We start from the raw sequence: 13,160 nt of genomic DNA on the forward strand, positions 1-13,160 counted from the left end.
TGTAAAAGTTATAATTTGTACTGATGTAAAAAATACAATAAAGAATGTTAAAAGAATAAATAAATAAAACCTCTTTGATAACCCTGCTAAAAAATCCAGCTTAAGCCAGCCTAGGCTGGTTGGCTGGTTTTAGCTGGTTGACCAGCCTGGTTTTAGAGGGGTTTTGGCCATTTCCAGGCTGGTTTCCAGCTATTTCCAGCCTGGTCTTAGCTGGTCAGGATGGAAAATTACCAGCCAAATCCAGCTAAAACCAGCTTGACCAGCCTGGTTTAAGCTGGATTTAGCTGGTTTTGACTGGACTCCCAGCTTGGCTAGGCTGGTCAAGCTGGTTTTAGCTGGTCATCTCCCAGCCTGACCAGCTAAGACCAGGCTGGAAACCAGCCTGGAAGTGGCCAAAACCCCTCTAAAACCAGCCTGGTCAACCAGCTAAAACCAGCCAACCAGCTTAGGCTGGTTTAAGCTGGATTTTTCAGCAGGGAACCTACTTGATATTCCATTTTAGTTGGAGATACATTATTATACAGGAATAAAAGTCTGCAGCAACTTCCAGTTCACAAGAACTTTACGTTTACAAACTTACAGTTACAAGTGTGGTTAATAAAGTGGGTGGGGAGTGTATAAAACAAATTATTTCAGTTTTATTTAACTGAAACTTTTATGTTGTTGTCTTTTCCTGCACTGGGTTGTAGCTGGATCGACACCTGCTGCATAAAACATATGCTTGAATAGTTGTTGGTTCATTCCGCTGTGGCGACCCCTGATAAATAAGGAAATAAGCTGAAGGACAATTAATGACTGAATGATGTTGTTCCAAATATTTGTTATTTCAAACACAGTACTACTTAGTATGAATCTTTTTCTACTTTCTCTAAAAATGCTGCTTATTTCTAATGTAACACAGGTACTTCCCGTTTGGGATTGTGTTTCTGGTGGCTGGAAAGATCTTGGAAATGGACGACCCTTCAGCCATGGGGAAGAAGCTGGGCTTCTACGCCATCACTGTGGTCATGGGGCTGGTGCTTCATGGCTTGTTCATCCTGCCTTCCATGTACTTTTTCATCACCAAAAAAAGCCCCATCGTCTACATCCGAGGGATTTTACAGGCCCTGCTCATCTCATTAGCTACTTCATCAAGGTAACATTAACCTGAATGGAGTAAACGGCAAACGTATTTTGAACAAGAGCCTACTAGATCATAAACTGAAGGCTAGAAAACACTATGGGTTTTTTTTTAACAGAGTTGAAACCCTCGGCATCATGCACTTGCTATAATTCATTACATTACAGTTTTTCTTGTTTGCTTTGACCTGGTTAAAGAAACTAGGTTCCACTTTATTTTCATTATCATTATCCCAGCAGAGCAAAAGACAGGTCTTGCAGATGTGTAAACCCTTTCTCATTGGGTTGACACATTTTCCCCACCATTTATCAAAACAGTTAACACGGATGTCATTCAAGCAGTCCAAACTTCATTGCTTTAGCTATGGTGACCAAACTGAAACCATCTATTTCTAACCATTAGAAACTACCAAGATCAGTATGAATTCACTGAAGCACCGGTTTGACACTACTTTACACAAATCTTCATTTAGCAATCAGTCTGCAAACATTGGAAATGATGGAAAGTCTGTGTTCTGTGACAGCATGGATGGAGAAGGTCAATAGTGGCTATTTCCCTTCACTCCCAAAAGATTTGACTGTATATTGGTTTACATGTGTTTTCTCTAATATTTACAGTATTTTATTACTTTTGTCTGTTTGTTTTTGTTTTTTTACAGTATTTCAGTTTTCAGCCACAGTTTGAAAAACTTCATGAATTCAAAATAAATTTAATCAAAGCATTTCTTATTCTGCATCCAATTCTTTGCAAAAATGCAAATTTGACAGCCCAAATAGAAAGACAACAAATGGCATTGGTAATAGGCTACAATGTCAAGTAATGCTGCACTGATTCACACTGAGTTCTGTATTTTGTGTTTTGTTGTCTATTGTGTAATGATTAATTGAAAGAACTCATATACATGTTTGCAAGTCGTTTTGTTTGAAGGTAAAACTAGCTTTTGTTGCATATTGTAAATGATTTGACACGGTATGTGAGTTTTGCAAACAAAATGTGTAATTTTGACCATGAGTGCCGCTGTTTAGGCCTGTGTGTTAACTGTTTTGAAAATGTGGAGTTTCAGTTGACGGCTGCATCAAAGCAAACAAGAAAAACTGTAATCATCACACGCAAAAAAAAGTGTGCAAATCACACACTAAAATACTCGTGAACTTTAGGAAATGGGGTCTATTATTAGTAGTAGTATTAAACATTTAAGGTCTGTGGTTTGTGTATGTATAAGATCTGCAAAGAAACAAAGTTCCTCCCCTAAATTAAGTGTTTTTTTCTATCTACACTACCTGACAAAAGTCTTGCTGTCGATCCCAGTTGTAAAAGCAACAAATAATATCTCGACTTCTAGTTGATCAGTTGGAAAAGTGTTAAAAGTTAATTTTTCTGATGAATCATCTGTTGATCCGCATCCCAATAATCACAAACACTGCAAAAGACCTACTGGAACCCACATGGACCCAAGATTCTCATAGAAATCAGTCAAGTTTGGTGAAGGAAAAATCATGGTTTGGGGTTACATTCAGTATGGGGGTGTGCGAGAGATCTGCAGAGTGAATGGCAACATTATCAGCCTGAGGTATCAAGACATTTGTGCTGCCCATTACATTACAAACCACAGGAGAGGGCGAATTCTTCAGCAGGATAGCGCTCCTTCTCATACTTCAGCCTCCACATCAAAGTTCCTGAAAGCAAATAAGATCAAGGTGTTCCAGGATTGGCCAGCCCAGTCACCAGACATGAACATTATTAAGCATGTTTGAGTTAAGATGGAGGAGGCATTAAAGATGAATCCACAGAATCTTGATGAACTCTGGGAGTCCTGCAAAAATGCTTTATCATTCCAGATGACTTTATTAATAAGTGATTTGAGTCATTGCAAAGATGTGTGGATGCAGTCCTCCAAGCTCATGGGAGTCAGACACAATATTCACTATTAAATAGCAAATACACCATGGAGCCCCTTGCTCTTAGAGGTAATGGGAGATGAGACTCTGATTGGTTTAATGAACAATTTACCCAAACACAACTCCTTGAGAAAATAAGGATAACAGGTTTTGACAATGCGCTGGGTGCACTGACAGTTTTTCCAGTCCTTAAAATAGCAAAATTGGATTCAGACATGCCCTAAGTGCAGCTGCCTTATGCTTTAGACCAGCGGTGTCAAAACTCGGTCCTGGAGGGCCGGTGTCCTGCATAATTTAGCTCCAACTTCCTTCAACACACCTGCTTGGAAGTTTCAGTTACCTAGAAAGAGCTTGATTAGCTGGTCCAGGTGTATTTAATTGGGGTTGGAACTAAAATATGCAGGACACCGGCCTTCCAGGACCATGTCTGGGCACCCCTGCTTTAGACCTATGCTTGGATCATTAAAATAGAGCCCAATGTCTTCATATTGGTTGTGTATTTTAAACGCTGCGTGTTTAGTTTTATCCTGAACTCACTCGCAATCTGCATTAGTCCATGTTTATTCATAATAATCATAATCTGTGAGACATTTTAAGCTGAAACTGCACATTCTGGGGACTCCAAAGAACTCGCTTGAGCCAGAGTCTGCAGAAATCATTTTCTCTGGCTGCCCAGATATGAAATCTTCAAAACTGCAAAACAGGGCAATGAATCTTAGCCAAAGCTGTGGTGTATTCCAGCCACTTCACTGTTTGAACTGAAAACCCTGCTGAAACATCCAGCTAGCGGGTTGGCTGGTTTTAGCTGGTTAACCAGCCTGGTTTTAGAGGGGTTTTGGCCATTTCCGGGCTGGTTTCCAACCATTTCCAGCCTGGTCTTGCTGGAAAATGACCAGCTAAATGCAGCTTAAACCAGCCTGGTTTAAGCTGGAGATAGCTGGTTTTGGCTGGGCACCCAGCATGGCTAGGCTGGTCAAGCTGATTTTATCTGGTCATCTTCCAGCCTAACCAGCTAAGACCAGGCTGGAAATGGCTGGAAACCAGCCTGGAAATTGCCAAAACCCCTCTAAAACCAGCCTGGTCTACCAGCTAAAACCAGCCAACCAGCTTAGGCTGGTTTAAGCAGTTTTTTTTTTTTAGTAGGGCAGACTGGTTTCCAGTTATTTCCAACCTGGTCTTAGCTGGTCAGGCTGGAAAATGACCAGCTACATCCAGCTAAAACCAGGCTGGTTTAAGCTGGAGATAGCTGGTTTTGGCTGGGCACCCAGCATGGCTAGGCTGGTCAAGCTGATTTTATCTGGTCATCTCCCAGCCTGACCAGCTAAGACCAGGCTGGAAATGGCCAACCAGCTTAAACCAGCCAACCAGCCTAGGCTGGTTTAAGCTGGTATTTTCAGTAGGGAATGGATGGATTTTGACTGGCAGTGGGTGAATGTAAATAAAGACGATGGACTTGAAAATCCTGTTGACTAACTATTTTATTGAGCAAAAACTCCAAGAACTGGGGAGGAGAGTGACACGAGTCTCCTAGCCTGGCACACACTACCTGCTCTTTTTTTTTCAAACACACATATAACCCTCTTCCGCAGAGGACACAACACCAAAATAAAAGTCCTCAACAGAAACATTCAAAAACAGAATACAACGCATATTAAACAAACAACTTCACAATAGCACAAAACTAACCCAGACCTTTTCCCATTTATTGTGATCACAGCTCTGCCACGCTGCCTATCACCTTTAAGTGCCTCCTAGAGAACAACCACATCGACCGCCGCATCATCCGCTTTGTACTTCCTGTCGGTGCCACCATCAACATGGACGGGACTGCACTATATGAAGCTGTGGCGGCCATATTTATCGCTCAAGTAAACAACTACGAGCTGGACTTTGGTCAGATCATTACTATCAGGTAGGGGAACAGCAAATGCTGTAGGTTACGGTGACGTTTTATAGTTCAATCATCAAAATAATTAGTAAATATGTCAAATTTGCAAAAAATGCAGAAGCACAATTTTTTTGTGGGGGAAAAAATCATGATTAATTGAAAAAAACTTTTACAAAATTTTATTCTAAATGAAAAAATTGAAGAATACAATAATCAGATAGACCTAGGGCCTTATAAGCTTGTCTAAAGAGCTCTACATATAATTAGATATTTTATTTACAGGGTGAATAGACATAAACAATTGATAGTACTGGTACTAACAACAATCCCCCCTGATCATTAGTACTATTTGAAGACATTGCATTGTGCGCTCTAAAGACAAAAATAATGAAAGTAATCATAAAATACCACACAGATACATCATAAATTAAAGACCACACAGATATGTTTGCTGAACGTCACCAATGGCTGTTCACCCAGGTGAAAAAAATATATAATTAAATGCAATTAAACACGCACACTTAAATACCCGCAAATACATTTTTAGTACATTGTTATTTTTTTGTGTAAAATAAAAGTTTGATGGTTTTACACTATAAATATACTTATTAAAAGTATGTTTATACTTCAGTAGGACTTTGGTACACTTGACAAAAGTATACTAAATACCAGTAATACTTAAATAAATGTTTAGTGTACTAAAATAAAGTACACTACAGGAAAAACATCCAAAAGAGTTTTATTAGTGTGTTTTTCAAAAGTGTGCTTTAAATGCTTTAAACATTAGTTGATTTTTAGTACACTGTTTACATACTAATCCTAAGTTTAAAATAAGTTAATATATAAAAAATCTATTAGTAATGTATTTTAGTAGAAGTACATTTTCCCAAAAGTTGTACTCAAGTACACTTAATGTGAATGCATTATTATCACTAACACTTAAATTGGTTTTTAAGTGTGGTAATTTTAAGTTTACATTATATTGACTTTATTAAAAATCTATTAGTAATGTATTGTAGTAGAAGTACATTTTCCCAAAATACTTTTAATACAGTATTTAGCACACTTTTTTTTAACAATTTGTATATTCTTTTAATATATTACTATTATACTTTAAATTAGTCATAAATATATTTAAATGTTTAAATGTAGGGTTCAAGTGTATTTCTAGTTGTAACTAAATATAAATATATATATATATATATATATATATATATATATATATATATATATATATATATATATATATATATATATATATATATATATATATATATATATATTTAAAATACAGATATAGTATGTTAAAAGCACATTTTAGCTCAATTTCAGGGTGTCTCAAAATAGCACAGTTGAGTACACTTAGATGGTATTAAGTTTATCTTAACATATACTTAATACTATCTTTTAGTACATTAAGTACAAATTTAGTACATTACTGAAAAGTGTAGTAAGTATACTTAAATAAAGTGCATTTTAGTGCACTTTTTTTTTTTTTTTTACCTGGGCAGTCGCTTTAAATTTCCCAGAAAAGTTCTTATTAAATTTTTTCTCTGGTTTCCACCTCCGACAGCAAAATCTCACATTCATTATAGGGCTGCTTGATTTTGCTAAAAATCATAATCGCGATTATTTTGGTCATAATTGTAATCACGATTATGCAAAACGATTAACAGTTGAAGCCACAATTATTAGCGCTCCTGAGAATTTTTTTAAAAATAAATATTTCCCAAATTATGTTTAACAGAGCAAGCAATTTTAACAGTATTTCCTCTAATACTTTTTCTTCTGGAGAAAGGCTTATTTGTTTTATTTTGGCTAGAATAAAAGCAGGTTTAAATATTTTGAAACTCATTTCAAGGTTTATAATATTAGCATTCTTAAGCTATATATTTTTTAATTGTCTGCAGAAGAAACTACTGTTGTACAATGACTTGCCTATACAATGACTTGCTTAACTACACGTCGCAATGACGCATAGTGCAAGCTTTGTGATTGGTTGGCTTGGTAGCGCTGATGAGTGAAGGTGAGAGCCACGAGCCCAATAGTATGTAAGCGACCCGTACAGCTTTATTGTAGACATTTATTCGAGCGAGCATGACGTCGACTGAAACTGTCTGTCATACACCACACCCACCAAAAGGGTACCCTTGGTAGTGGAAACACAAGTCTGATAAAGGTGACCCGTACCGACTCGAACCGTAATGTACTGTACCAGTCAGTGGAAACGAGCCATAATGGTCATAATTCAACAGCAAAAACCGTTACTACTTCACACACGTCACTTTAGAGCTAGTGTTTGAATGATTCTCTAGCATAATGTCTAAAGTGATGACAAAACAACAAATATTTTAAGATTATGTGGCTGAACGGCATGAAATGCCATCAGTTTATAAAGATTTTCCAGTATTTCTGTTGCAATCGGGAGATCACAAAAATGAACCCTAAAAAAGCCAAAGCAAAGCAAACACTACCAGTTTACTATGGTATAAATACAGCACTACAACATGCAAAAGAGAGAGATCGACTTAGAAAGTCACTTCCTTGTTTTATAATGATTCGATCCGCTATAGTTTGAAACTTACTCTGAGAAAATGCGTTTTTTCTCCCTTGAGGACTCATTAATGGGTCTCTGTTGCCATCTTGTGGTGGAGTGTCAACCGTCTTTGCTCTGCTCAGTATGACAGGCTAATGGCCGCCGACGCGCTGTCTCTAAGAAATTATGAATATTTAAAATAGGCACTATCCTTATAAATAAACTGCATAGTTACAATCTAAACAACTACATTCTCGACTAGAAAAGCTTCAAAAGTACATTATGTTGTCCAACAGCTGCTGTCACTCTATGTGGGCGGAGTAATACACAAGAGTGAAGAGGCTGATTCAAAGGCTGAATTAGATTCGAGAACCAGACAGAACTGTTGTATAATTATACAATATATAGTGGCTAATTCGTACAAATTCAGTCAAAATGTACAAAAAATGTACGATTTTTTTAAACTGAGGCAACAAACCCCACCCCTAAAACCCAACCGTCTTATAAGTGAATTGTACTAAATTCTATGTAATAGATCATACAAATTTGTACGAATTAGCCAATAAATCAAAAAGTTCAGAATTGCCGTTGATATATCCCATATTTATACATACTTTTATTCTTACTTAGCATTACAGCGACAGCAGCCAGTATCGGTGCTGCTGGCATTCCGCAGGCTGGTCTGGTGACCATGGTGATCGTGTTAACCTCAGTGGGACTTCCTACAGATGACATCACTCTTATTATCGCAGTGGATTGGGCCCTGTAAGAAACTAAGCATACAGGAATTCTGTCTCTGTTCAATTGCTTTCCATCATAAGAGTTCATCTATGGTTCTGTCTCTGTATCCATTAGGGATCGCTTCAGGACAATGGTGAACGTGATGGGGGACGCTCTGGCCACTGGAATCATGGCACACATATGCAGAAAAGACTTTGTGAAGGAGGGCGAGGAGGTGAGAGTGAGTTTATGGAGGGTTTGAAAAATTACAACACGCATCATGTGATCAGAATCACCACAAGGAAAGTCTGTTTGTAATGGCTCTCGGCTTTCCAAGATCAAGTCTTTGAATGGGGAGATTCTGAAATGATGAAATATTATGCTGAAATGGTGTTAAAATGTTTATTTTATGCATGATCAGCCTAACATGGCGGATGCCATCTAACTAGTTAAAGTTAAGGTTAAATCTGTCTGGTTAAAGGAGAAGACAGATAGACTAAGGTTATAGTATTAGACTACACTAAACTGGATACATTAAAAAAAAAACTGAAATTTTCTCCTAAAATGAGAATTCTTCTCAGTCTCCAACAGCTGAAGTCAAAATGATTTGCCCTCCTTTGAATTTTTTTTCTTGTTTAAATATTTCCCATATGATGTTTAAAAGGGCAAGGAAATTTTCACAGTATGTCTGATAATATTTTTTCTTCCAGAGAAAGTCTGATTTATTTTATTTTGGCTAGAAAAATTAATTCTAACTTAATTATATAATTTACAATTAATTTATACATTTTTTAAACACCATTTTAAGGTCAATATTATTAGCATTTTTAAGCTATATCTTTTTCGATAGAACAAACCATCATTGTACTATAACTAGCCTATTTACCCTAACCTGCCTAGATAACCTAATTAACCTAGATAAGGCTTTAACTGTCACGTTAAGCTGTATAGAAGTGTCTGGAAAAATATCTAGTCAAATATTATTTATCTGGCAAAGATAAAAATAAATCCATTATTGAAAATTAGTTATTAAAACTATTATGTTTAGAAATGTGTTGAAAAAAATTTTGCTTTCCGTTAAACAGAAAACGGGGGGAAAATAATAATTCTGACTTCAACTGTATGTGTTGGTTCAGTCATTTCAATTTTATGCAAGGAATTGGTTATTTTCATTGTCTTTAATACAAAATAACCAGTGTTGGGGAAAGTTTCTTTTGAAATGCATTACAATATTGAGTTACTCCTTAAAAAGTAACTAGTTTCGATACTTAGATGTTAGAACTACTTTTTGTACGGTGAGTAATTCATTTCGTTACTTTTGCATTATTTTTTTTTTTGCCTTTCCTTAGGCTTGATCTTACTCAGAACTTTTTTTTTCCAAAGAGCTCTGTGACCAACAATGCAAAGTATAACTTTCATTAACCCTTAAAACATATTGCATATTGCATATGTTTTATATTCCATACACACTATATTCCTGATATTCCATACAAACATGGCTGTCACTATACTTTGCAACTACCAAGTCAGTAAAGCAAAGACATCCGCACTGTGAAATGTGGATGTTTTTTCTTTCCATTCGGTGTACGGTATCAAATTCCATTACAACAACACTCTTCCACCAGTCCTTACTTCCTATTTGCATCCAATACTTCAGTTCGAGCTGATAGAAAGTCAACAGTAACTCAAATAACCACTCATTATAGCCGAGGTATGCAGAAGAGCATCTCTGAATGCACAACACGTCCAACCTTGAGGCAGGTGAGCTACAGCAGCAAAAGAGCACACTGGGTGCCACTCCTGTCAGCTAAGAACAGGAAACTGAGGCTACAATTCGCACAGGCTCACCAAAATTGAACAGTAGAAGATTAGAAAACCGTTGCCTGGTCTGATGAGTCTTAATTTCTGCTGAGACATTCAGATGGTAGCATCAGAATTTGGCATCAACAACATGAAAGCATGGATCCATCCTGCCTCATATGAATAGTTTAGGCTGGTGGTGTAATGGTGTGGAGGATATTTTCTTGGCACACTTTGGGCCCATTAGTACTAATTAAGCATTGTGTCAACACCACAGCCTACCTGAGTATGTTGCTGACCATGTCTATCCCTTTATGACCACAGTGTACTCATCTACTAATGGCAACTTCCAGCAGAATAACGCACCATGTCATAAAGCGGAATCATCTCAGACTGGTTTCTTGAACATGACAATGAGTTTACTGTACTCAAATGGCCTCAGACTTAAGTATCCTCAGCAGTAACATTTTTGTCATCTCTCCACAGATTCCTCTCATCTGTGAGACCAAACCTATGATCAGCATCCAGCAGATGATGTCCTATCAAAAGAACGGCTGCTTCCAGCCTCCTCCTCCGGGCCCCATGAGGAAACCCGAGCACCTGGCGCCCGACGTGGCCCGACTCATGCAGCTGGAGGAAGGCATCCGGCCCGCAGACAAGAAGAAGAGCTCTCATCTGTCTCCTCTCCATTACAAAAGGGACCAGAAAGACAAAGAGCACTGTACCATTGACATGAATGGCCTGGAGACCAACGTCTAGAGACCCAAACTGAAGACGCTGGTTTTTGTTTTTTTTCTTTGGAGCATGCGTGTGAATTAGCTGGGTTGTGAATCTTTGGACCTGCTAAAGGGATTTGCTGAACTCTGTCGACCCTCAGATGGCTGAGCTTCTCAATCAAGTGTGTGGATGGGTATCTTTGTGTCCTTTTCATGTGATCCACTGAAGAGATGAACAATCTTTATGGACAGTGGAACGGTAATATGCGGTGTTTTATTATGTTGTACATCATATGCTGCTGAGATGGTTTTTTAATATTGTTTTCTAAGCATTCTCTGTTTCAGTCATTAACAGATACAGTTGAAACCTGAAGTTTACTTACACTATAAAAAGGCAAATAACCATTAAAAAAAAAAAAAAACAGATATTATTGTGACTAAACGTTTCCCAGAGATGGGTTGCGGCTGGAAGGGCATCCGCTGCGTAAAAACTTGCTGGATAAGTTGGCGGTTCAGTCCGCTGTGGCGACCCAGGATTAATAAAGGGACTAAGCCGACAAGAAAATGAATGAATGAATGAATGAATGTGACTAAATGTTTTCTCTTTTAGGTAAGTTAGGATTATCAAATTTGTTTCTGTTATGCTTAATAACACAATAATGAGAGATTTTTTGAGAAATTGTTATCACTTTTCTTGAAAGTCAAGTTTACACACAATAAGATTATTCTGCCTCTGAAAAAGCTCAGATGATGGTGTCAAGGTTTTGGAAGTTTCTGATTGGCTAATTGACCACATTTCAGTTAATTGGAGGCACAACTGTAGAATAGCATTTAAGGAAAACCTCAAACACACTGCTTCCTTGTGTGACAACATGGGAAAAACAACAAGCCAGAATAAAAAAAAAAAGCCAGATTACAATTTGCTAAATTACACTGGGAAAAATAATAATTTTTGGAGACATGTCCTGTGGTCTGATGGAACTAAGACTGAACTGTTTGGCCATAATGACCTGTGTTACATTTGGAGGACAAAGGGGAAAGCTTACAAGCTTAGGAACGCCATCCCAACTGTGAAGTATGGGGAGGGCAGCATCATGTTGTGGGGCTGTTTTGCTGCAGGAGGGACTGGTCCACTTCACAGCATAGATGGCATCATGAAGAAAGAACATTATGTGGAAATACTGAAGCAACATCTCAAGACATCAGCCAGGAAATTAAAACTCGGCCACAAGTAGGTCTTCCAAATAGACCATGACCCTAAGCATACTGCCAAATGAGTTAAAATGTGCTTTAAGGACAACAAAGGTGAATGTTTTGGAGTGGCCATCACAAAGCCCTGAGCTCAATCCTATAGAAAATTTGTGGGCAGAGTTGAAAAAGCTTGTGCTAACAAGACAGCCAACAAATCTGACTCAGTTACACCAATCCTGTCAGGAGGAATGGGACAAAATTCCTACAATCTATTGTGAGAAGCTTGTGGAAGGATACCCAAAAAATTTGACCAAAGTTATAGTTGAAAAGCAAAGCTAAAAAAATACCAAGGAAATGCGTGTAAACTTTTGACTTTCCAGTAAAAAATAATAAATTCTCTCATTATTCTGGCATTTAGCAAATGTAAATCATTTTGGTATTCATAATGGACCTAAAATAGTAAACATTCAGTATGGTTTACTATCAGACATTTTAAAAAATGGTTGTTCGTTTTTTAAAGTGTATGTAAACTTCTGGTTTCATCTGTATGCGATTAAACCACAATACATTAATCCCAAGAAGGTTTTGGATCTTCTAAAAGTATTTTACCATTAAAAATCATCCAAATCACCAGTCAGTTGGTTAAAAAAAGAGAACTGCTAGGAAAAGCCCTAGCATTATTTATTTATTTGTGGTTTGAATGGGTATAAATTTGATTATTTATACAATGTGTACGTTTTAAATTGTGACAAGTGTCCAAATATGTTTTTGGGAAACTGTAAATGAGCAGGGTTTGCAACGTCTTACATGAAGAGCTGCACTATAGGCTAACTGTTAAATATGTACACAAACAACAGTCATGCTTTGAAATGCATATAATAGAATCGTTTTTCAGGGGTTTTGCTTTGCCCCTTAGATAAAGTGAAAGGAACTCTTGATGCTTCAGCATACTAAGATTTCATGCTCCCAATTTTGTGGGAACAGTTTCTGGATGGTCCATCAGGACTGCACAAAGCAAGCTCTTCAAAGACGTGGATGAGTCTGCCGAAATGAACTGGCCTGCACAGAGTCCCGAACTGAACACCTATGTGATTATTTAGAGGGGAGACTACAAACCAGACCTTCTCGTCCAACATCAGTGCCTGACCTCACATATGAGCTTGAACATGAATGGTCACATAAAAGATAAACCCATTAACTCCATGGATAATGTTGGGATGTCATTAAATCTCAAGTGCATGGGAAGGTGGATAAACTTTTGGGAATATAGTGTGTATATATTCACACACAG

General features: G+C 37.5%; 1 protein-coding gene across 2 annotated transcripts in view; it reads left to right on the plus strand.

Annotated features, from left to right (window-relative positions):
• Positions 1 to 10,792, plus strand: part of slc1a7a (solute carrier family 1 member 7a) — a 53,292-nt gene extending 42,500 nt beyond the window's left edge. Inside the window, 5 exon segments of one of the 2 annotated variants that reach the window (NM_001291344.1) lie at positions 902 to 1,135; positions 4,736 to 4,930; positions 8,073 to 8,207; positions 8,298 to 8,403; positions 10,449 to 10,792. In NM_001291344.1, the coding sequence (NP_001278273.1) occupies positions 902 to 1,135; positions 4,736 to 4,930; positions 8,073 to 8,207; positions 8,298 to 8,403; positions 10,449 to 10,721 (943 nt within the window). In that variant the 3' untranslated portion in view covers positions 10,722 to 10,792. 2 annotated transcript variants of the gene reach the window in all.
• Positions 10,793 to 13,160: the final 2,368 nt, after the last annotated feature.

Source organism: Danio rerio, chromosome 2, assembly GCF_052040795.2.
Source record: "Danio rerio strain M-AB ecotype USA chromosome 2, GRCz13ab, whole genome shotgun sequence".
Taxonomy (NCBI): Eukaryota; Metazoa; Chordata; class Actinopteri; order Cypriniformes; family Danionidae; genus Danio; species Danio rerio.